At 37.5% G+C, this 25360-nt stretch overlaps 1 protein-coding gene across 3 annotated transcripts; it reads right to left on the reverse strand.

The window, feature by feature from the left end:
* Positions 1–7597: 7597 nt before the first annotated feature.
* Positions 7598–21014, reverse strand: dcp1a (decapping mRNA 1A). Of its 3 annotated transcripts, XM_056464569.1 has the most exons (10): positions 20870–21014; positions 20574–20614; positions 19014–19141; positions 16892–16958; positions 16542–16680; positions 16260–16352; positions 14235–14654; positions 13563–13616; positions 11231–11413; positions 7598–9296 (listed from the first exon to the last, which is right to left on the reverse strand). In XM_056464569.1, exons 1-10 carry the CDS (start codon positions 21002–21004, stop codon positions 9216–9218), a joined length of 1341 nt encoding a protein of 446 aa, XP_056320544.1. In that variant the 5' UTR covers positions 21005–21014; the 3' UTR covers positions 7598–9215. The 3 variants fall into 3 exon arrangements, with proteins under 3 accessions (XP_056320544.1, XP_056320545.1, XP_056320546.1); XM_056464570.1 differs by lacking the exon at positions 13563–13616; XM_056464571.1 differs by lacking the exon at positions 20574–20614 and having other exon boundaries at positions 20870–21010.
* Positions 21015–25360: the final 4346 nt, after the last annotated feature.

Here is a 25360-nt window from a genome sequence, read left to right on the forward strand (position 1 = left end):
CTGAATCTGTTCAACATCATTTGGGAAATCTCTGAAAAAGAAAACATAAATGCACAGATAGGCGAATAATTTTGTACGGCATCCACGTCCTTTTATAATTTCAATCCTTTTTTATTAACTTTATTTTTATACATTAAATCATTTTACAGAACATTCAGTGACAGCAGCGATTATTTAAAAAAACGACAGAAAACAGTAACCCTAGATGTAAATAAAAAAACAAATTACAAAAAAAAAAAAAACACATTATTTTTAATTTCAAAGGAGCTGGAAATACTTAGTCCTGTTCAGATACAAAGCAACAGGTGCCCATGTTTGTTTAAAAATATCCAGTTTTAATTGAAGTTGAGCAGTCATACACTCCATTCTATATATATATATATAGTTTTTCTATCCACTGCACTATTGTCGGAGGTTGTGGCTTCATCCATTTTATTGTTATAGTCTTTATTGCACTTAGTTAAAGTATATGTAGTATATATCTCTGGTTTTTATTATATATATCCTGGTGTATCCCTTCCAGCAAGAAAAACAGGGGAGTAAAAGGTAGATCTAACTGCATCATTTTCATTATCTCAATCTATAATTTCAATCCTAAAAGTAATAATAATAATTATAATTTTTTTATTTATATAGCGCCTTTCCAGAGCTCAAGGACACTTTACAATGAATGTAACAAAAAGAGATATTGAAAGAAACAATAATCAAGTAGAGATAACATTAGGTTCACAAACATACAAGAAGTCAAATATAACAAACTGGAAATACAAAACAAGACCTACGAGACAAATATGCAGAGTACAGGACGATTAAACAAAGTGGTCAGTTGATCAAATCAGGAGAGTAACATTCAGAAAACAAGTGAGTTTTAAGTCAAGATGTAAATTCTGAGATGTTATTAACAGGATGGAGTGAGCGTGGTGGAGAGTTCCAAAGTTTGAAGCACAATAAATGATCTGCCCCTCATTGAAGAGAGGTGGTACTAAGGGACAGCAAAAAGGCCAGAGTCAGAAGAACGAAGTGAGTGAGTAGGGATTTAGGAGACAATATGCTTGATTTGATTTAATTCATATTATAAAAATCATTAAAAACAAACAAGTATGGTTAGACTAGTTATTCAGCAGGAATATTGACTATAACAATAGAATAAAAGCCGATTTTCTGTTTAGTACATAAAATCATGACACGAGACATGAGTAAAAATTCATTCATTCATTTTCTTTTCGGCTTATTCTGTTTATTAATCAGGGGTCGCCACAGCGGAATGAACCGCCAACTTATCCAGCATATGTTTTATGCAGCTGGTGCCCTTCCAGCTGCAACCCATCACTGGGAAACACCCATACATGCTCATTCACATGAATACACTATAGACAATTTAGTTTACCCAGTTCACCTATATTTGTGGGGATTACCGGAGCACCCGGAGGAAAGCCATGCGAACCCCACACAGAAATGGCAACTGACCCAGCCAAGGCTCGAACCAGCGACCTTCTAGCTGTGAGGCGATCGGGCTACCCACTGCGCCACCCATGAGTAAAAATACAGAAGGAATTTGTTGTGTTACCATAGCAACTATAAAATCCCCATAACAGAGTAATTCAAGTACTATACTACAGCATTCACTATAAATCTACTACAGCTTTACTCCAAATATTATTGAACATGGTGGCTCAGTGGTTAGCACTCTGGCCTCACAGCAAGAAGGTCACTGGTTCGAGTTCCGACTGGGTCAGTTGGCGTTTCTGTTTGGAGTTTGCATGTTCTCCCTGTGTTGGCGTGGGTTTCCTCTGGGTGCTCCGGTTTCCCCCACAGTCCAAACACATGCGCTATAGGGGAATTGATCAACTATATTGGTCATAGTGTATGAGTGTGTGTGTGTGTGAGAGAGAATGAGTGTGTGTGGGTGTTTCCCAGTACTGGGTTGCAGCTGGAAGGGCATTAGCTGTGTAAAACATATGCTGGAATAGTTGGCGGTTCATTCCGCTGTGGCGACCCCTGATAAATAAAGGGACTAAGCTGGAGGAAAATGAACGAATGAATCATGCAAATTGCTTAAATCCAGCAATGTAATGGTAATGATTCACAATATTGCTCAATTCTTGAACACACGCTGCATTAATTGTAATAATGATAAACTTTATTTTAGATAGCACCTTTAAAAGTGGCATCTCAAACCGTTCTATAAACACATAAAAAGTACACAAGGATGCAAGAATACATGCATAAAGACTACACAAAGTAATTATAGTAAATATGCTGAAAAAACTATGATGGATTTGTGAAACACTGATTGTTAGTTATTGATATCTGTAACAAGTATGTTGTGCGTTCAACACAACATTGACACTTTTAAATAAAATAATATTTAATATCAGCATTTCAATCAACATAAGAATACTATAGTAATTTAAAGTAAATTTACTACAGCGTTTTTGAACCATACTACAGTAAAGTACTTGAATTAATCTGTTGTGGTGATGCTATAGCTAGTGGATGTGGTAATACCACAATTGATATGAACCAAAGATCCAATACTGTTTAAGTTACTCTACAGGGTAATTATTAACATTAATAATTAATAATAATTATAATTATAATAATAATTAACATTACTTATAAAAAATAAACTTTATTTTATATATTCCCTTTAAAAGTGGCATCTCAAAGTACTTTATAAACACATAAAAAGTACAAAAGTAAAAGATATATACAAGCATATACTGTGCATAAAATACTATAGTAATTTACAGTAAATCCTACAGTGTTATTGAACCATACTACAGTACAGTACTTGAATTAATCTGTTGTGGGGATGCTATAGTGGATGTGGTAATACCACAACTAATATAAACCAATGACCCCTATACTGTTTAAGTTCTCCACAACTACTCAACAGTGTGTATTATACTACAAAACACCAGTTTACCGTAGTAAAAACTAAATTATAATTAACACTACTTTAGTATTCGTTAACAAAGCTTGTAAATATCATAACACACACAGTATAACACACTTTACCATAGTATTTACTAAAAAAGCAACAGTATTTCCTCATACTACGAAGAAACCTGTTGTGTTTACCTTCATTCGGTTCCTCGGGCTCGTCCATCCCAGGCTCCACATTGAAAACCCGTTTTTATTACGTAATATTCCAGTGTGTGTGTTTATATTACAGCATCTCTTCTAGCGTGTTTTATTGTGTGTGTGTTTGATGCTGATGCGAGCGCATCTTCGCAACATCCGGCTTTTCACTCCGCGAGAAAACAGATTAAATCCATTGAGCGCCATTAGGAGCGATCGTCACATAATTAAATATGGGTTTTGTGTCGTCACTGCCATCTTTAAAACATCACCAGAGCCCCACGCAGTCCGTCAGGAGAGTTATTAGAAAGAAAAACACTAGTTTTGATTTTATTATCCTCCTTATCCTCCTCCCCTGCGTGCGCGCGCCGAGAACTAGTGCGTCTGTTTTAAATTAAAGGGCTAGTTCACACAGAAATTGAACTATGCTCACTGTTTACTGCACAATTCATCATTTCAGCATCGATATCGCGATAGTCACATCAGGATGTGGATTGTAATTTAATATTTGCGTGTGCTTTTGGAGGCCTGTGACTGTATGATGATTTAAAAAGCATTCAGGTATATGAAATTTTGCCATTTGTGACGTTAACAACAATTAATTTTACTGATTTATTTTTATTTATTCGATTATTGTACCTGAATACTGTAATAAATACATCCCAATCATTCTAACATGATAAATTATTTCCAAACAGAGATAGTAAGTCATCCAGTGAAATTGTATTCATACGGTGTGTGTGTGTGTGTGTGTATATATATATATATATATATATATATATATATACACACACAATATATATAGATGCGGGGGGGGGGGGGGGGGGGGGGGCATTTAGAAACAGGTGATTAACAATTATATGAACGTATGATTACATACAGCCGTCCACTCACTTTTAAAATGTCCGCTACGCCCCTGTATATATATATATATATATATATATATATATATATATATATATATACACACATACGATATATATATATACATATATAGAATATATAACATCGCGGAATAAAAACAAAATACAGTATTCGATTTTTCTAATATTTACTCTCCTTCAGGTGGTTATAAACCGTTGTGAGTTTCCTTCTGTTAAGCACAAAAGGATGATATTTAAAAATATGTTACTATTGACTTTCATAGTCATAGAAAACAAATACAATGGAAGTCAGTGGTTACAGGTTTCCAACATTCTTCGCAATATCTTTTTTGTGCTTAACAGAAGACCTGTAAATATTTGAAACAAGTAAACGATGAGTAGACTAAATGATGACTGAATTATTATTATTATTATTATTGGTAAACTGTCTCTTTAAGGCCGTGTTTCGGGGAATAATATTTGCCTGGAATATTCAATTACCGCTGTAGTACATCTAACAGGCTTTCCAACAGGTCACTCGCTCTTCTGACACCGAACAATCCCGCTGGATTGACTTAATTCGGAGTTTTTGGCTTCATAAAGGCAGCATTATTCACATTTCCAGGTAAATCTGCATTTGAATCTTACCTCGGATTCCCAGTACGAACGCCATGCATGTCTGTGTCATTCAGTGCGGTGTTTTCTGCTCATTATGGCCATATGCTGAAAGCCCAGGGTTAGCGTGTGTGTGTGTGTGTGTGTGTGTTGGATTACCTGTCTGTAACAGATAATCCAGCATCATAATCCCCTGACTCAAACCTTCTGTGCCACTGAGCTGCTCCAGAACGGAAGTAAATGCGTTTCATATTTAATTATGCATCGCTGATCTGTCTGATTATGATGTTTTACCACAGTGAATGATCATGAAAGCGTATTTACATTTATTTACTCATCCACATTACGAAGTAGAACTTTTATTATGTAATTTAAAGAGGTCGAGTTCATTTCCAACTGTACTGAGGTGTAAACAAATGTAGTAATCTTGACTTTCTTTGTGAAAAGCGAAAGTTTTACCGTTGTTTGACTCAGATTCGTGTTTTTCTGAGGTAAAAAGTAAGTCTAACAGCGACCTCTTGGGGTTTATTTATCATTCATTTATATAAATCACACATTCTGGATGGTGAAATTCAAAAGGGATACATCTGCGGATACTTACATGATCAATATTGTAATTTTGTGACCCTGTACAACAATAATTAATATTTTTATTCTACTGTGAGGGGTAGATGTCAATAAAGCACAATTCTAATGGGTAATTTATTAAATAATATGAATATTACTTGGTATAATTACATTACTGTGAGGGGTAGGTTTAGGGTTGGGGTAGACGTTAATAAAACACAATTATAATGGGTAATTTAATAAATAATATGATTAATACTCAGCATGTACGAATTTTACAGTACTGTGATGGTTGGCTTTAGGGTTGCAATGGGGTAGACTTTAATAAAATACGATTAATGGGTAATTTAATAAATAATAAAAATAATTCTTGTTAACTTCCGGCTGCAGCTGTATCCCTTCTAGCAACAACAAACAACCAATTCCACCTATTAAAAAATTCTTTATTATTTACTAAATTATGTGGTATATTTCAGTATTTACTACATATTAGTGCATACTATTATATTTTCTACAGTGAACTGATGCAAATAGTGTAGTATTAGTACAAGAGGCTCAAACCAGCGAACTTCCTGCTGTGAGGTGATCATGCTACCTACTGCGCCACCGTGACGCTCTAAACTAGATTGCGTTTTCACATTTTTGTTTACTGTAGTATTTAATTTGTTATAGTATCAACTGTGCTGAGATACTAAATAACTTTACTCTTCACTTACTGTAACAAGCAAAAGTTTTACTATTATTTACCTAAAAAAACTCTTGTGGATTCTTTATTTTAATGTTTATTAATTATTTAATTATAAGTTAAAAAATTCTGAATGATAAAGATACATTTAAAACTCCACCCACAAAAAATACCATAGTTTACTGTTTGATTTACTACAGCAAAATGTATTAAATTCTGTAGTGTATTTTAGTATTTACCACATCTTACTGCAGCATACTATAGTACTATCGACAGTTAATTGATCAACCATAGTAAATACTGCAGTAAATAAGTAAACTGTGGTATACGGTCTTATATTATAGTTTACTATAGTATTTCATTTGCTGCAGCATCCACTGCACTGAGATACAAAATAAATGTACCCTATTTATTTACTTTGTGACAAGAGAAAGTTTTACCATTTACTTTTCCATGTTGAACAGCGACCTCTTGCGGTTATGTATATATTATCTAGCATTTATTTATTAATCATATATTTTGGATGAAAAGGATGTTTTAAAACTCCACCCACGAGACAAAAAATACCCCGGTACACTGTAGGACTTACTATAGTAAAGTCTAGTCAATTCTGTAGCATAGTTTAGCATTAATTACATCTTACTGCAGCATACATTACAAGATGGTAAACTAGAAGACTGTGGTACACCGTGTCATATTACAGTATTTACTATGGTATTTAGTATCAACTGTACTGAGATGCAAAAAAAAATGTAATTTTATGTTTTCTTTGTAACAAGTGTTACTGTTGTGTGAGTCAGTATTAACTCCACCCACCAGAAAAAAATACCACAGTATAGTGTAGGATTTACTATAGTAAAATGCAGCATATTCTAGCATTTATTTATTTATTTAGGTTTATTTATATTATTTACTTAATTAAATCACATATTCTGAATGATAAAGATCATTTTTAACTTGACAAAAAGATAACAAATGCACAGTGTAGTGTAGGATTTACTATAGTAAAATGTTGCATATTTTAGCATCTATTTATTTCAATTGAATCTATATTTATCTGCTTTTTTTGTACTTACAATAAAACAATTTTAAAAAACTACCGTTATTTTATAGTAAATAAATACTAGTGTTTTTGAACCATGTACGGTAAAGTACTTGAATTTACCAAGTAGTGCTGATTCTACAGTTGCTATGGTAACACAACAACTATACTAATTGAGCTGTTGTGCTGATTCTACAGTTGCTATGGCAACACAACTATACTAATTGATCTGTTGTGCTGATTCGACAGTTGCTATGGTTACACAACAACTATATTACTTGATTTGTTGTGCTGATTCTACAGTTGCTATGGCAACACAACAACTATACTAATTGATCTGTTGTGCTGATTCTACAGTTGCTATGGCAACACAACAACTATACTAATTGATCTGTTGTGCTGATTCTACAGTTGCTATGGCAACACAACAACTATACTAATTGATCTGTTGTGCTGATTCTACAGTTGCTATGGTTACACAACAACTATATTATTTGATTTGTTGTGCTGATTCTACAGTTGCTATGGTAACACAACAACCATACTAATTGATCTGTTGTGCTTATTCTACAGTTGCTATGGTAACACAATAACCATAGTAATATAAACGAATGACCCAATACTGTAGTTTTCTACAATGATAAGAGTATAAGGCCTATAATTTCATTCTTATCAGAGGCAAGAATGATTGTACAGGGACTGTACATCTCAAAGTAATTCAGTACAAACGATGATCTGAAATATGCCTATTATTATTTATTTGAACATGAACTCAAAAGACAGTAACATGATCCTGCTGCAACAGACTAGTCATTATTAAATCATTTGAAGAGCGTATTAACATGGCGTCAGTAAATAACTCAATAGTGGTCAGATTCTATTCTCCATCCTATCAAAAGCAAAGCGCACACAAAGAGAAAAAGTGAATGACATTCCCTCATGACGACGGCCTTCTGTAAGTGGAAACACAAGTACACAAGTCTGAATTTAAAAACACAATTCATGTAAAACAAAAAACGTAAACCGTGCCAAGAGAAACTATTTGATTGCACGTTTAAAGATGAAATTAAATGTAATTGTTCTTGTTGAATACACAGTCTACTTTAATATCAGAGTGTGTTATGAACTCTACTTTAAATAAAGCATTTCAGATCGTACTCTGTCTGCGATTTTAAAAAGCAACACACAATAGACTGCTTTCGGTAACACTTTATTTGAAGGGGTCTTCATAAGACTGTCATTAAACCTTTATAATCATGATATAACACTTCATGAATGTGAATGAGATTATATTCATGCTTATGACAACTGTTATTAAGCGTCATTTGCTCAGTTATGTCTTGTTAAATGCACAGATGACATTGGTTGTTATGACAACTTGACATAAATACATCATAACCTGTTCTTGTCTTTAAGACAACTTGACGTTACCAAAACAAAACTGGTCATAAATCTGTCATAAACATGATGGTCATGAGGACATTATAAATATGTGATGAGTTCTATAACATCGTCATTCATATTTTTTATCCTCAACTACAATGGTACAAGCTGAATTTGACATTAAAATGTCATTAAATATTAATGAGGCTCTTAAATTAAAAACATTTGAATGACAAATACAGTTCGTATCACAGAATGTGATCAGTAAAATACTCATGATACAATGATAATGCGAATCATGTTTATGACGGATTTATGTCGTCTTGGTAATGTCAAGTTGTCATGAGAGACCGGTTATGATGCACTTATGTCAAGTTGTCATAAACAATGTCATCTTTGCATTTAAAACGACAGCTGAGCGAATGACACTTAGCAGTTGTTATTAACATGCATAAAATCTCATTCATGTGTCATATCATGATCATAAAGGTTTAATGACAGTCTTACGAACACCCTTTCAAGGAAAGCGTCACTCTGCTTTATTCATCACTACCTGAACACTTGAATTCATTTCAAAGTTCATTTCAAGTCCAAATTAAATAAGCAAGGGAATGTGGAGGGAACAAAAACAGTGCACATCCTACACCCTCGAGGTCTTCAATATCAAAACTCAAGCACATTCCTGGTGTTTTAACAGTATAACACAATAGAGAGCGGGATATAAATCATATCCATGTCATAAATGAAAAGCTATTCTACAAAAAAAAGGCTTCATGTATTGCACAAGTCCCTTAATGAATGTAATGTGACATAACTGTGCTGGTAGAAGTAGGAATTTAATTATAATGTAGTATTTTCATTGGTAAACCTTGGTAATGCTGCAGTCTTCAGGTGTGGCTGGGTTGTTCAGGTGGTAGTCAGATGTACATGGAGCTTCATGCTGGATCTCGCTGGACGATGGAGATGCCGTTTATGGCTATAACTTGACATTGTTGAGGCCTTTAGAGAGGCTCTGTACGTAGGCCTCGTGTATGGTGTTGAGAAACTGGGCATCATTCTGTGAACACATGAAGAGAAGTTATTGATTTATTTTAGGGATGGGCGATTAATTGAAATGAAATGGCAAACATGACTGAGCAAAGTTGCAATTTTCATGCACATCTTGTCAAGAAAGGATGATTCAAATGCACATGAAGAAAGCCAGGAAATCCCTGGGAAAGTCTAAAGGGGATACAGCTGTGGCTGTAAGTTAATATGATTCAATTTTATTAAGTACCAAGTATTGTATTTTATTAATGGCTACCCTTAAACTAAACCCAACCCTCACAGTATTGTAAAAACAGTAATTATACAGAGTATTAATCATATGATTTTTAAATGGTGCTTATTATATAAACCATCAGTGGTTCTCAAACCTTTTTCCATCAAGTACCACCTAAGAAAAACATTGTCTCACCATAATGACGAGGCAGATTATTTCCTATTATTAAGAATATTTATTATTGTCAGCCACTTTAAACATTATAAACATCTTGAACATGAACACTGTGCTGTGCTAATAGGTAAAAAAAAAGTCAATGTTTAAAATGTGCTTTTAAAAGTTCATTAAAAATAGTAGGCTACTGTTCTTAAAGTAAAAAACAAAAGTGCTGTACTTAAATATAAAATATTAACTAATAGCAACCCATTCATCAAAACCTGGAGATGTTGCTTGGACCTCATATATATAGGCTACATGTCATCACATTCACATATGAAGCATTTCTGAGAAATGTTGAAATACGTTGCATGTACACACCGCATGATCTTTGAAACCTGAACATTACCTTGTATTTTAAAATGAAAGATTTGGAATTATATATTTAATTTAGAAATGAGCTCTGCTTACTGCGCATCCTTTACAATGCATGTGTCAGAAAAGGGAGTGGAGCAGACAGAATCAGCGGACATCCTTTGCTATTTCTGCTGGGGATTTTGTAAAAAATCTGCAGATTTATGCAGAATTATTTTGGGAGTATCGTAACTAAAAACTTAAGATATGAAGTAAAAAGTAATACCATTTAAACTTTTATTTAATGTTTAATATGCAAATCCATCTAGATCCACTTATTTGGTAAACAGAGCAAGACTCGTATATAATACAAATCTACTAAAAGACAGAAAATATGACAAACACTTTCATATTAGTCAATGATATTACTGAAATTAATTTAAAAACTGAATAAATATAAATATACACAAGTAAATAAATAATAATTCTGTGGAAATCTGCAGATTTCTGCACGCACAGATTCCGTGTGTCCCTAGATTACTGCTTGACCAATTCATACGTGATTTATCCATTCATACGTGTGGAATTTCCGTGATTTAAGATCTCGTCCTAAGTGGACCATGGAGTTTGTGTAAACCGCACGCGGAGACTAACTTTAATAAAGCTATATTCTAGCTCCAAGGAAGGCAAAGTTGCTTGAGTCTGTTCTGTGTCCCGCAACATTTAAATCATACCCAGATAAATTAGCCTAAATCTGAGGTAACAAATGAATCGAAAGCCAAGCTGCTTTACGAAACAAATAACTGTATATATCGAAAACTCGCATTATTGAACACATTTGAGATAATTATTTTACCAATGATGCAGCATGGGGAGATTCCCGAGTTTGCAGCACTGGTCTGCGAAAGCGCTTCTCTGGCGTGTATCTGCTCCTTCTCTGGCTCGGTGCTAAAGCGGGTTGATTTTTAGCATCTGATAACACCATGAATTAAAGTAAACATTCTACACACACCGATGTGATCGTACACTTCAGGGAACAGCCGGTGCTGATCACATCAGCGTAATCCTTCTCGTCAAAGGGTTAAACGTGTATTACTTTTTTTTTTCTTCTTTCATTTTTCAGTATTCCTCCACGTACCACTAGAAGGAAGCCCGCGTACCACGGTTTGAGAACCACTTAGGTAAACCAAATATGGCAATGGTTGGGCTGTCAGCAGTACCTTGATGAGGTGTATGAGTGTGTCCTGCAGCTGAGTTCTGCTGTACAGCGCAGTGGGCGGGTCTGTGGGGGACGTCGGGGAGGCGGAGCCTTTGCCTGCCTCTGTCGCCTTGTTGACGGAATGCTGGAATACACTCGGAGACAGCAGCAAAGAAGACTCCTCCCCCTGGACAACTGGCCCCGCCTTCATCACAAAGAAACAGAGAAAAACTCTGATGAAGAGCAACTGGCACTGTTTAACTAAAAACACCGAACACATCATAACCTGACGGAGTCTCATTCACCAAGCATGAGTTAGGGCTGCTCGATTCTGGCAAAATCATAATCACGATTATTTTGGTCATAATTGTAATCACGATTATTCAAAACGATTATCAGTTGAAGGCAGAATTATTCGCTCTCCTGTGCAATTTATTTTGTAACAAATATTTCCCAAATGATGTTGAACAGATTCAGGAATTTCTCACAGTATTTCCTCTAATATTTTTTCTTCTGGAGAAAGTCTTATTTGTTTTATTTTGGCTAGAATAAAAACAGTTCTTAATTGTTTTAAAGCCATTTTAAGGTCAATATTATTAGCCCCCTTCAGCAATATTAGTTTTGGATTGTCTCCAGAATAAACCACTGTTATACAATGACTTGCCTAATTACCCTAACTTTACCCTAATTACCCTAGTTAAGCCTTTAAATGTCACTTTAAGCTGAATACTAGTGTCTTGAAGAATATCTAGTCTAATATTATTTACTGTCATCATGACAAAGAGAAAAGAAATCAGTGATTAGAGATGAGTTATTAAAATTATTATGTTTAGAAAAATGTGCTGAATAAAAATCTTCTTTCCATTAAACAGAAATTGGAGGAAAAGGGTGGCTAATAATTCAGAAGGGCTAATAATTCTGACTTCAACCATGTATTTATACAGTTCTTTTCCTCCATGTAAATAAGGAAAGGGAAATAAATACAATAGAATAAAAATATGAAACAAACTGTGCTTTAAGCATCTTCACTGTAAGAAAAACACTTTAATTATAGCTCCAGCAGTCCTTCAGTCAAGAGCAGTGAGGGATTTTCTGCTTTTGTGGTTTGATTAATAATAAAAACATTCAGCAGCAGGAATATTGTGTGCTGTCACTTTAAGAGCAGTGCGGTTCTGATTTATGGTTTCACTTTCACATGTCTTTTGATTCTCAACTCGTTTGTTTATTACATAAATATGGGTTAATATGAATAATCACTAAACACCGTGCTCTGACACAAATGTGCATGTATTAGACCATTAAAGCGCTCCCATTAACATGACTTTAGATGTGTGTGTGCTCTGCTCGTCTTCTGTGGGTCTCATCTATCAAATCTGAGCTTTATTCTGTATTCTCTATTGGATTCGGGTTAGGGGATTGGCTGGGCCATTCTACAGCTTGATTTTCTTTCTCTGAAAGCATCTGAGAGTCTCCTCGGCTGTGTTTTGGATCATTGTCTTGCTGAAATGGTTTGATCTTCATCCTCCTGCTAATGTAGATGTTGGACTGAAGCAGCTGATCTTCATTTACACTGAGGAAGAGCAGAGGAGTGCTAAAGAGCTACTGAGAGATTTCTGCTGCTGTCTGGGCTATCACTGTCGAACTACACCTTCCTTTCTTCATCTGTTTAATACCTTTTCCCTGCGTCGTTTCATTTTATTACACAGAACTTCATTTGTGAACTTATTAGATTTGTTTTCCTTGCATGTATGGATTTCTTTGGTTGTGACCAACATCTGGTGAAAATTTCAAGTCAACAGCAGCTTTAGAAAGATGTGTTCTGAGAAAAACAGTGTCATGTTCAATACTTATTTCCCTCGCTGCTCTATTAAGTACATAATAACATAAGTATATGAGAATCATGTGCGCACCGGGGCCTTATAAACATGTATAACGAACCTTACATATAATTAGATATGTTATTTACAGACTGGGTGTGAAAAGTAACATAAAAAAAACATCAAAAATTTATACAGTATAATCAATTAGGTCTAATTATATAGTGCACAGACATGTCCCGAATGGCTGTTGAGTCGCTTTAGACTTGAACAAAACAAAACTCACATTTATTAATTGGTAATCTTGTTTTTCTTTTGTTTTGGTGCCATAATTGTCTTTCTCTAGACGAGTGCTACTTTGTGGAAAGCCCTTATATGGAGATGGTTTGGGTGTGTATTATGCAAATTATTAACCTTGCGCTCATTAAAGAACAACCTCATGCGCACATGTAAATTAGCTGGAAAGTTTTGATGGATGTATACATTTTGTACGCAGTTATTAGTGAATGAGACCCAATGCTTAAAGAGTCAACTCACTGGGACGGGTTTGACCAGAGCCAGGGGCTGCGTGAAGGCATTCACTTCTTTACCCTGTTGACGACAGGAAAAGATCGTTGTTGTTTTTATTGCATTTATTGAAGCCATATCAGCTTTATTAGATATTATATGGCAGATATACAAACATATCACTACATGATTTTAGAAATGCAATACACTAAAAACAATCAATCAATCAAATGACTAGGACTAAAGGGTTAATTACAAAATAAAGACAACTTAATGAAATAATATTTAACAGCAGAGTCTAAATTATTGAATTTGTTTGTGGCTCCATCCATACATTCTTAAAAGCTCTTCCTGATAAAAACTGCTAAAATGTAGACTGCCATCTTATAAAACTGCCTTTCTTCTTCGTTTAGATGTTGACCTATTTTTTGATTTGCTGTAATGCAGTGTGTGTGTGTGCAGGACAGTAAATCTGACTCTATTCTCTCTTCTGGCTGCCGTTATCAGTCTCACACTATTGTTTTCCTCTTTCTGAAAGTCTTGATAACACCATCCTGGAGTTCTTCTGTCATTATTTCAGCTAATAGGATTATAAATAAATGATCTTATAATCTCCCATTCACTGCACACTACGTTAGATGAGTTCAATGCTGAGTAACACGCAAATGATCCATTGGCAACAAGATAATCTGCTGTACTGACCGGCGCTGAAGCTGCAGTCTTCCCGGTGAACGGAGCAGAGGTTTTGCAGCCGGACTCTCTGAAGCTCTGCGGAGTGACCAGAGGACTGGGCATGAACCCGGGCAGAGAAACAGGCATCCCGTGAGCGTCTGCACTGATGAACGCTGGAGGAAAGGGGCTGGTGGAACCACGAGGGACGCTGGATCCTCCGCTGGTCTCTTCTGCTGCTGTCCGAGGGTCTCTGGGCTGGAGCAGACTGAGCAGCGGTGGGCCCCCAGGGTCAGTCGACAGCCGCGGAGCCACCGCGGGGCCGAAAGGGAGCCCACGCAGACCCAGACCCTCTCCCACCACTGAGATCGAGGACACAGGAGGAGGATCTTTGGGTAAAGAGCTGCCGAAAAGCTCCTCCACTGTGATCTGCTTCACTACTGAGTGACTGGACTAAGCACAGGAAGCAAACATCACATGTTTTTGACATGTTTAACTTATCAATTGATCAATTAATCAATCAAACATTATTAATAAAGCACTATAAAAAAACACCCAAAGTGCTGTACACAGGGTTCCCACTCCTTAATGAACAGCAGAATCAAGATCTTTTTAAAGCCCCATTCATTTCATATCAAACCCCTTTTCTTAATTCCCCCAGCATATGTAGTGCCATGAAAATCCTCACTATACTTACCATTACACTTAATATTTACATTAAAATGTCAGAGTAAAGATGATCTTTTTAACGTGTCATTTTCAAATACTTTGACCATTGTACAGTCACGCTCAAAGAACTTAAGTCAAATGTGTTCAATTCAATACTGGTAATATTCAAATGTCATTTCTAAAATGTTGACAAATTGAGCACGGTTCTTGTACAAACTCTTTAAATAAAGAGTTTATCATCTGAAATCAAAATGAAAGTTGCCATATTCAGATGGCAAACCAGTTCAAATATCTCTTTTAGATTAAAGGCCTCAAGCTAAGCTCTCTGAGGAAGTCTCTGAGAAATCGAAATGATTTTTTTAGGTGTTAGCATCAATGTGACTGTATAAATGTTATGAAAAATAAAATAAATGTTTGCATGTACATAGTACACGTGTGCCGTGTATATTTGTTAAGTATATATAAATACAAATACACATATATTTAAAAAATGACATGTATATTAATATTTATAAGTAGTATGCTATGCTATATAGATAGATAGCATGACTGATGGATGGATGGATGGATGGATGGATGGATGGATGGATGGATGATAGACAGACATAGATAGACAGATAGATAGATGGATAGATGGACGGATGGATGACAGACAGACAGACAGATGGATAGATGGGTGGATGGATGATAGATAGATGGATTGACGGATGATAGATAGATAGCCAGCCAGCCAGCCAGCCAGCCAGATAGATAGATAGATGGATAGATGGATGGATGGATGGATGGATGGATAGATGGATAGATGGATGGACGGATGATAGATAGATAGCCAGCCAGCCAGACAGATAGACAGATAGATAGATAGATGGATAGACAGACAGACAGACAGATAGATAGACGGACGGACGGACGGACAGATAGATAGATAGATAGATAGATAGATAGATAGATAGATAGATAGATAGATAGATGGATAGATGAATAGATAGACGGATGGACAGACAGACAGACAGACAGACAGACAGACAGATAGACAGACAGATAGACAGACAGACAGATAGATAGATAGATAGATAGATAGATAGATAGATAGATAGATAGATAGATAGATAGATAGACAGACAGACAGACAGACAGACAGACAGACAGATAGACAGACAGACAGATAAAGCTGGAATTACTGGTCAGATGTGCAGAAATGCAGCACACTGAGGACACCTGCTGGTTACAGTAAAATAACCCCTTTTTGCTGGTGTCGCCACTAATATTGTTCTGTTTATATCTCTAGTGAAAGGTCATTGGTGTGAGCGGCCCTCAAGATGCTTTATGGACATCCCACAAAAACCTAAATGTGTTTACAAGACAGCAGAACTGTTATATTATCAGTACCTTCTCATGTTGAGCTGCAGCGGCGTCCTCTCTCTTCTCCTGGGAAAGCACTGATTCACAGTTCACCTGAACATCTCTCTCAGTCGACCGACTCTAAACACACACACAAACACACACACATTAAGTATGTTAGCTATGTCCAATACATATAACTAATCTGAGAATATTGCAAGGCCAAACTATTGTTTTGTTCTGAATGTCATGCACAGATGAACTGTTCAGCACAACACTAGCAGTGTGAGCCGACTGAATCAAGAAGGCTAGTTTAGATGTGAGATTCACCCTCTGATACTCCTCTTTGGCTTTGCTGAGCAGCTCCAGGATGCCTGCGGGTCTGTTCTGAACGCAGCCATTGGTCCTGATGCTCACACTTCTGTCTGGAGACACACACTGCGCTCGCAACGACTCCTGCTTCACTATCCTACACACACACAGAAGAAAACACACCCTAAACTACATGTATCTGACAGCAACACACACTTCTCATATTAAATTCAACACAGTGATGGAATAACAGCAGATATTACAGTAAGAACACACACACACACACACACACACACACACACAGACACACACACACACATTAGTTACCAGGCAACAGGCAGAGATGTGTGTGAGACTGTGATACTCACTGCAGCATGAGCTGAGCGATCCGCTGACAGTCAGCCTTATCATAGAACCAGATACTGTAGATGCCCACTGATGATGAAGGAAAAACAAGAATAATGTTAATATTAATATTAGGGTGGTGGCGCAGTGGGTAGCACAATCGCCTCACAGCAAGAAGGTCGCTGGTTCGAGCCTCAGCTGGGTCAGTTGGCGTTTCTGTGTGAAGTTTGCATGTTCTCTCCATGTTGGTGTGGGTTTCCTCCGGGAGCTCTGGTTTCCCCCACAGTCCAAACACATGCGCTATAGGGGAATTGATTAACTAAATTGTCAGTAGTGTATGAGTGTGAATGAGTATGTATGGGTGTTTCCCAGTGATTGCTGCTGCTGGAAGGGCACTAAAAACGTGCTGGATAAGTTGGTGGTTCATTCCACTGTGGCGACCCCTGATTAAGAAAGGGACTAAGCCGAAAAGAAAATGAATGAATGAATATTAATATAAAAGGAGAACTGCACTACCAGAAAAGCTCATTTACACAGCATCATTGGGCTGGAACATGAAACACTATGGAGACATAAACCTGCTGTTAAACACTAGCCTAGAGCACCATCTGCTGTTAAACACTAGTCTAGAGCGCCGTCTGCTGTTAAACACTAGTCTAGAGCGCCATCTGCTGTTAAACACTAGTCTAGAGCGCCATCTGCTGTTAAACACTAGCCTAGAGCGCCGTCTGCTGTTAAACACTAGTCTAGAGCGCCGTCTGCTGTTAAACACTAATCTAGAGCACCGTCTGCTGTTAAACACTAGCCTAGAGCGCCGTCTGCTGTTAAACACTAGCCTAGAGCGCCGTCTGATGTTAAACACTAGCCTAGAGCGCCGTCTGCTGTTAAACACTAGCCTAGAGCGCTATCTACTGTTAAACACAAGCCTAGAGCGCCATCTGATGTTAAACACTAGCCTAGAGCGCCGTCTACTGTTAAACACTAGTCTAGAGCGCCGTCTGCTGTTGAACACTAGTCTAGAGCGCCGTCTGCTGTTAAACACAAGCCTAGAGCGCCGTCTACTGTTAAACACTAGTCTAGAGCGCCGTCTGCTGTTGAACACTAGTCTAGAGCGCCGTCTGCTGTTGAACACTAGTCTAGAGCGCCGTCTGCTGTTAAACACTAGTCTAGAGCGCCGTCTGCTGTTAAACACTAGTCTAGAGCGCCATCTGCTGTTAAACACTAGCCTAGAGCGCCGTCTACTGTTAAACACTCGTCTAGAGCGCCGTCTGCTGTTAAACACTAGTCTAGAGCGCCGTCTGCTGTTGAACACTAGTCTAGAGCGCCGTCTGCTGTTAAACACTAGTCTAGAGCGCCGTCTGCTGTTAAACACTTGCCTAGAGCGCTGTCTGATGTTAAACACTAGTCTAGAGCGCCATCTGCTGTTAAACACTAGCCTAGAGCGCCGTCTACTGTTAAACACTAGCCTAGAGCGCCGTCTACTGTTAAACACTAGCCTAGAGCGCCGTCTACTGTTAAACACTAGCCTAGAGCGCGGTCTGCTGTTAAACACTAGCCTAGAGCGCCGTCTGCTGTTAAACACTAGTCTAGAGCGCCGTCTGCTGTTGAACACTAGTCTAGAGCGCCGTCTGCTGTTGAACACTAGTCTAGAGCGCCGTCTGCTGTTGAACACTAGTATAGAGCGCAGTCTGCTGTTAAACACTAGTCTAGAGCGCCGTCTGCTGTTAAACACTAGTCTAGAGCGCCGTCTGCTGTTAAACACTAGTCTAGAGCGCCGTCTGCTGTTGAACACTAGTCTAGAGCGCCGTCTGCTGTTGAACACTAGTATAGAGCGCAGTCTGCTGTTAAACACTAGTCTAGAGCGCCGTCTGCTGTTAAACACTAGTCTAGAGCGCCGTCTGCTGTTAAACACTAGTCTAGAGCGCCGTCTGCTGTTAAACACTAGTCTAGAGCGCCGTTTGCTGTTCAGAATTTTGCCACAGCTCTATTGTAAACACTACGGCTTTTCTAGCAAGATTTTTTGATTGTGTTGATAATAAAGAAATTCATAGATCCCTTATAATAAAATAGTCTTTCTTGATTACATTAACGTCGACTCTGAAACAGTGAGAAAGGGATCTTTTAGCAGCTCTTCAATGAACTTACAGTTTCCGTTCCTGTACAGCAGGAAGGGATCCTGGAGCTGAAACTCCAAGTCTTTATTAATGGGCTCCACCAAGTTTTCTGTACTCAGGCGGTTCATAATCGTGAAGCCATGATGTGGTGATGCCGACCTGCAGAAATGCACAGATATCCTGACATTACAAAACAAACCACCAGTTACCAAATACAATGAATATAGAGTTTCATTTACATCAAGAGCTGGTCAGTTACTCGTATTTGTGTCTATATTGGAGATGTAAACAACAGCATGGATTGTATAGTTAATGCACGGCTGAATACGCTGTTCTGCTCATTTATAATTTGAAGAAAATGTAAATATCAATTATATAGAGGAGAGATTATTGTGTAAAGAATAGACTTAGTGGTTAATCGTCTCTTTTGTTTGATTTGTTATCACTTTTTGCAGTCTATATAAGACTCTAAGGGCTCTATATTGACGATTGATGTGCAAAGTGCAAATCGCAAACGCATTAAGGGCGTGTCAGAATACACTTTTGCTAATATAAGGACAGAAAAATCCACTTTGCGCCGTGGCACATGGTCTAACAGGGTTGAGCGTATTTTCTTAATGAGTTGTAGATTTGTTTCAAAACTATTTCTAAATTCAGTTCTAATTTCCGAACGCCTTGTTGATGCCAGAGGTCAGAGGAGAATGGCCAGACTGGTTCCAGCTGATAGAAAGGCAACAGTAACTCAAATAAGCACTCGTTATAACCGAGGTCTGCAGAAGAGCATCTCTGAACACACAACACGTCCAACCTTGAGGTTGCCTGGTCTGATGAGTCTCCATTTCTGCTGCCACATTCAGATGCTCGGCTCACAATTTGGCATCAACAACATGAAAGCATGGATCCATCCTGCCTTGTATCAGCGGTTCAGGCTGCTGGTGGTGGTGTAATGGTGTGGGGGAGATTTTCTTGGCACACTTTGGGTCCATTAGTACCAATTGAGCATCTTTCAACGCCACAGCCTACCTGAGTATTGTTGCTGACCACGTCCATTCCTTTATGAGCACAGTGTCTCCATCTTCTGATGGCTACTTCCAGCAGGATAACACACCATGTCATAAAGCACCAATCATCTCAGACTGGTTTCCTGAACATGACAATGAGTTCACTGTACTCAAATGGCCTGCACAGTAATCAGAGCTCAATCCAATAGAGCACCTTTGGGATGTGGTGGAACGGGAGATTGGCATCATGGATGTGCAGCCGACAAATCTGCAGCAACTGCGTGATGCTATCATGTCAATATGGAGCAAAATCTCTGAGGAATATTTCCAGTAGCTTGTTGAATCTCTGACACCAAGGATTAAGGCAGTTCTGAAGGCAAAAGGGGTCCAACCTGGTACTAGTAAAGTGTACCTAATAAAGTGGCCGGTGAGTGTACATATACAAATACATATTTTGTGAAAATATGTTTTATTCTGGATGTGATTAATGTTAATATCACTGTTCATTTAAAAAGTTCCAGTCAGTGGTGACTACAGTGTTTATATAAATATTTAAATAAATAAATAAAACAGTTCCAGTTAGTGCTCACCTGGCATAAACGAATAATGTGCCTTCAATCTCATTCTTCTCCTAAAGTCAGAAAGAGTGTTAGTTTTAAAACCGACCTCATCTTCCATCATCATCTTATAAGCTTAAACAAAAACAATCATTCATTTTTGGGGATTTTACGGTCACACGCGCTCCTCATCACTCTATATAATGTCTACTAACTAGACAAACAACACACTATAATGGAGATGATGATGATGATGAGCAGTGGCGTTGCCATTAGCAACTGCGGGCTAGGCTAATAAGCGCGCATGCAGTAAACGCTGGATTTCTCACCCATTCGTTGGCTTTGGGGTTGAAAGTGTAAAGCGCGACCTGTCCGGTAACATCCAGCAACTTCACTATGTAGGGATCATGCTGCTGTAGAGCCGCTAAACTCATGAGCTGACCTGCTTTATTCACACACTCCATCTTCAATCGTCACACGGAGCGCTTTCCTGGATGAACACTTCCGGTTCCACTTCTTCATGTTATGTCCGCTCATAGTTCCGTCGGACGAAAAAAAAGCGAGAATCCAGTAAAACTCATCAAATAATTGTAATATCTGTGTTGCCCTTTGCTTTATATTAATCTTTTCTTTCATTTATAAAAACGCAGTGTGTATTTACAGTCCTGTACACGCTAAAAACTGTCATACACCTACTGATTTATGAGTGAAAACAAGAGGGAATAAGTTATTCCGTGACATTATTATATAATAATAAAGGAAACTTATTATTCCGTAACATGGCTAAACATTATGACCATGGAATAATCTTACGAAATAATAAAATTATCTCCATCTAAAAACCATAGAGGTGGAAACCCTGCTGAAAAAACTGCTTAAACCAGCCTAGGCTGGTTTTAGCTGGTTGACCAGCCTGGTTTTAGAGGGGTTTTGGCCATTTCCAGTCTGGTCTTAGCTGGTCAGGCTGGAAAATGACCAGCTAAAACCAGCTTGACCAGCCTAGCCAGCCTGGGAGCCCAGCCAAAACCAGCTATGTCCAGCTTAAACCAGGCTGGTCAAGCTGTCCATTAACGGACATGGTATTTACATTTTATTCACACACAGAACAGTAATGGTAATCATTTGACTTTCTGAAATGATTCTCGACTCCTATTAAACAAAGTAAGACAGCATACATAGTTTACTAGCTACAACACTTTGCAGAATTTATCATTTTATTCTGCTTGATTCTGCACTGATGAGTTCTTAAGGACATTTTCACATCAGAAATTCTCCTAGATTAAGACTTAACTATTATGCGTATAATCTATTAGCCAAAATGTGATGTTTTTGTCCTGCGTACGCTGACTGATATTAATAACTTAAATGTCAACATCCGCCTTTTCAGAAAAAACGAAACTAAATAAACAGTCAGCAGAACATAACAATCAAGCTGGGATGTATTTAAAAAACGTTTATAGAGGAATATTTAGCAAACACTTTGTCCTGGAATAGCAGCCCTACTGAAAAAAAACAGCTTAAACCAGCCTAGGCTGGTTGGCTGGTTTTAGCTGGTCAACCAGGCTGGTTTTAGAGGGGTTTTGGCCACTTCCAGGCTGGTTTCCAGCCATTTCCAGCCTGGTCTTAGCTGGTCAGGCTGGGAGACGACCAGCTAAAACCAGCCTAGCCAGGCAGGGAGCCCAGCCAAAACCAGCTATGTCCAGCTTAAACCAGGCTGCTCAAGCTGGTTTTAGCTGGTCATTTTCCAGCCTAATCAGCTAAGACCAGGCTGGAAATAGCTGGAAACCAGCCTGGAAATGGCCAAAACCCCTCGAAAACCAGGCTGGTCAACCAGCTAAAACCAGCTTAGACTGGTTTAAGCTGGATTTTTCAGCAGGGAGCTCATCAACTGATTAATTAAACGATGAATAACCAAACACAGGCCCATCATGATTGAAAAAAAAAAGGACAAAGACCTCAGCGTGTTTGTATTTTATTGGAGTATGAGCATAATGACAGTTTGAGTCTCCTGATTGCAGACGGTGTGTGTGTGTGTGTGTGTGTGTGTGTGTTTCCTCAAACCTAAAACACTGCAGGAGCTGAAGGAGGAAGAGCATTAAATCAGACTGCACACACTTAAGATGAAGCATCCATGAAGTTGTAAATACACAATATAGGCCTACACAAGAAAATAAATACACAATAAACACAACAAAATACACTTTATTACAGCATGATTGAAAACGTTATAGCATTTAGTATCAATTACTATGGTAATTGTTAGTAATTAATGCAATCCCAGGGAAGCTGAGGGTGGTAGCCTCCAAAATATGCCCAAAAACCACCCTGCATGTTGTAAATAATTATACATGTTACATTATAAAGTAAGGCGTCATGGTGGCGCAGTGGGTAGCACAATTGCCTCACAGCAAGAAGGTCGCTGGTTTGAGTCTCAGCTGGGTCAGTTGGCATTTCGGTGTTTAGTTTGCATGTTCTCCCCATGTTGGTGTGGGTATCCTCTGGGTGCTCCGGTTTCCCCCACAGTCCAAACACATGCGCTATAGGGGAATTGATCAACTAAATTGGCCGCAGTGTGAGAGTGTGAATGAGAGTGTATGGTGGTTTCCAGTAATTGGTCCAAGCTGGAAGGGCATCCGCTGTGTAAAACATATGCTGGAATAGTTGACGGTTCATTCCGCTGTGATGACTGATTAATAAAGGGACTAAGCTGAAAAAGAAAATGAATGAATATTATAAAATAATGTTTAGAAACATCCTGAACCTCCTCCTCCTGAAGAAGCTGCATTATGAGAACAATAATAACAGTAATAATAATAATAATAATAATAATAATAATAATAATAATAATTGAATAGTAATAATAACTCTAACGCAGTTTATTGACTTCAACATATATGAAGTCATAATTCTCTCTTTAATAAAGTCCACTTCGCTAGCAATAACAACATTACCTGCTTGATATTCATAATTTAATCCAACTGCATTCAAGGAACACTGTGGCTCAATAGTTAGCACCGTGGCTTCACAGCAAGAAGGTCGCTGGTTCGAGTCCCGGCTGGGTCAGTTGGTGTTTCTGTGTGGAGTTTGCATGTTCTCCCCGTGTTGGTGTGGGTTTCCTCTGGGTGCTCCGGTTTCAAACACATGCGCTATAGGGGAATTGATCAACTAAACTAACTGTAGTGTATGAGTGTGTGTGTGTGTGTGTGTGTGTGTGTGTGTGTGAATAAGTGTGTATGGGTGTTTCCCAGTTCTGGGTTGCAGCTGGAAGCTGCGTAAAACATGCTGGATAAGTTGGCAGTTCATTCCACTGTGGCGATCTCTGATAAATAAGGGACTAAGCCGAAAGAAAATGAATCAAATGAATCCAACTGCAGTTGTTTCAGATGCTGGAAATTCATTAACAGACACAAGGGGGAGACATAAACCAAATGCCAACCAGGGAGGAACCAAAAACTAACATTAGGGTAATGTTAAAGGAGAGAAACAACCTTAATGTTGACGGATTGTCAGTTTTGATGGTCTCCACTTGCTGTACTGGCCATTGAAAGAGCTTGATTTGATTTGAGCGAATACATTTTTTATAAAAACATAAGGAATAAATCAAATACTGAAGTTTTGGAAAGACATTCAACGCCCTACACCTAAACTCTGGAGTTTCATGAGTGTTTTCCTAATAATTTTTTCTAATTTTCTAAGTTGTGAAGAATTTGTATGCGTTTTTATGGTACTGTATGTTATATTGAGAGGAAACCAATAATAAAAATAAATAAATAAAAAATAAAATTTAAATAAATAAATAAATCAATAAATAAATCTATAAAATAAATCAATAAATAAATCAATAAATAAATCTATAAAATAAATAAATAAATAAATCAATAAATAAATCTATAAAATAAATCAATAAATAAATAAATAAAATCCCGCTGATCAGTTTGTAAATTATTTCACCAACATTCTGTGGCCTTTGCATACTGGCTAGCTTGATTTCTGTTACATTAGAAGTGTTTCCCATGAAAGTGGAATAAAGGACAAGCTTAACTTCAGTTTCATGGCCACTTTCAATAAAACTTAGGGCTTACCTGCATTTTACATCCTAAAAGCAGAGACTTTCTGTTGGGTTTATTTCTGAATGACTGCTGTTTCTCCTGAATAGTAAAACCTTACATTTTATTGACAACAGGAAAGCTAATAAATGACTTTTGTTATACTGTCTGCAATAGCGGTGGTTGTCACAGGACTGAAGGAAATCCTCCATGTTCTTAGATATATTTGTCTTTAATACTCTCATGTTTCTCTTTAACCAACCCCAGACTGAGAGAATACGCAACAAACAGCATTAGTGCAGGGTTTCTGCAGGTTTCACCAAATCAAATTTAACATTTAAGACCATTATGAATGAAATTTTAGACTTTTACAGGGCAAAACGCTGAGGATTTTTAAAATGTTTTTTTTTACTTGCCCCATTAAAATTCTGTTATTTTTAGCCACATATTTTAAACAGCGTCAAAAACACACACATACACACACACACACACACACACACACACACACACACACACACATACATATATATATATATATATATATATATATATATATATATATATATATATATATATACACACACACACACACACACACATATATATACACACATACACGCACGCACGCACACACGCACGCACGCACACACATATATATACATACATATACACATATACATATATATATATACACATATATATATATACATATATATATATATCCATATATATATCCATATATATATACATATATATATATATTTATATATTACT

This window comes from Danio aesculapii, chromosome 8 (genome assembly GCF_903798145.1).
Source record: "Danio aesculapii chromosome 8, fDanAes4.1, whole genome shotgun sequence".
Taxonomy (NCBI): Eukaryota; Metazoa; Chordata; class Actinopteri; order Cypriniformes; family Danionidae; genus Danio; species Danio aesculapii.

What these genes read in the sequence shown, in the direction of transcription:
- dcp1a (XM_056464569.1), bottom strand. Translation starts at nt 21,004, where the DNA reads ATGGAGTGTGTGAATAAAGCAGGTCAGCTCATGAGTTTAGCGGCTCTA. An exon ending in ACATTATTCGTTTATGCCAG is followed by an intron (nt 19,142 to 20,573) that starts GTGAGCACTAAC and finishes GCATTTCTGCAG; the next exon opens with GTCGGCATCACCACATCATG. An exon ending in CTGCAGCTCAACATGAGAAG is followed by an intron (nt 14,655 to 16,259) that starts GTACTGATAATA and finishes TCCTGTGCTTAG; the next exon opens with TCCAGTCACTCAGTAGTGAA.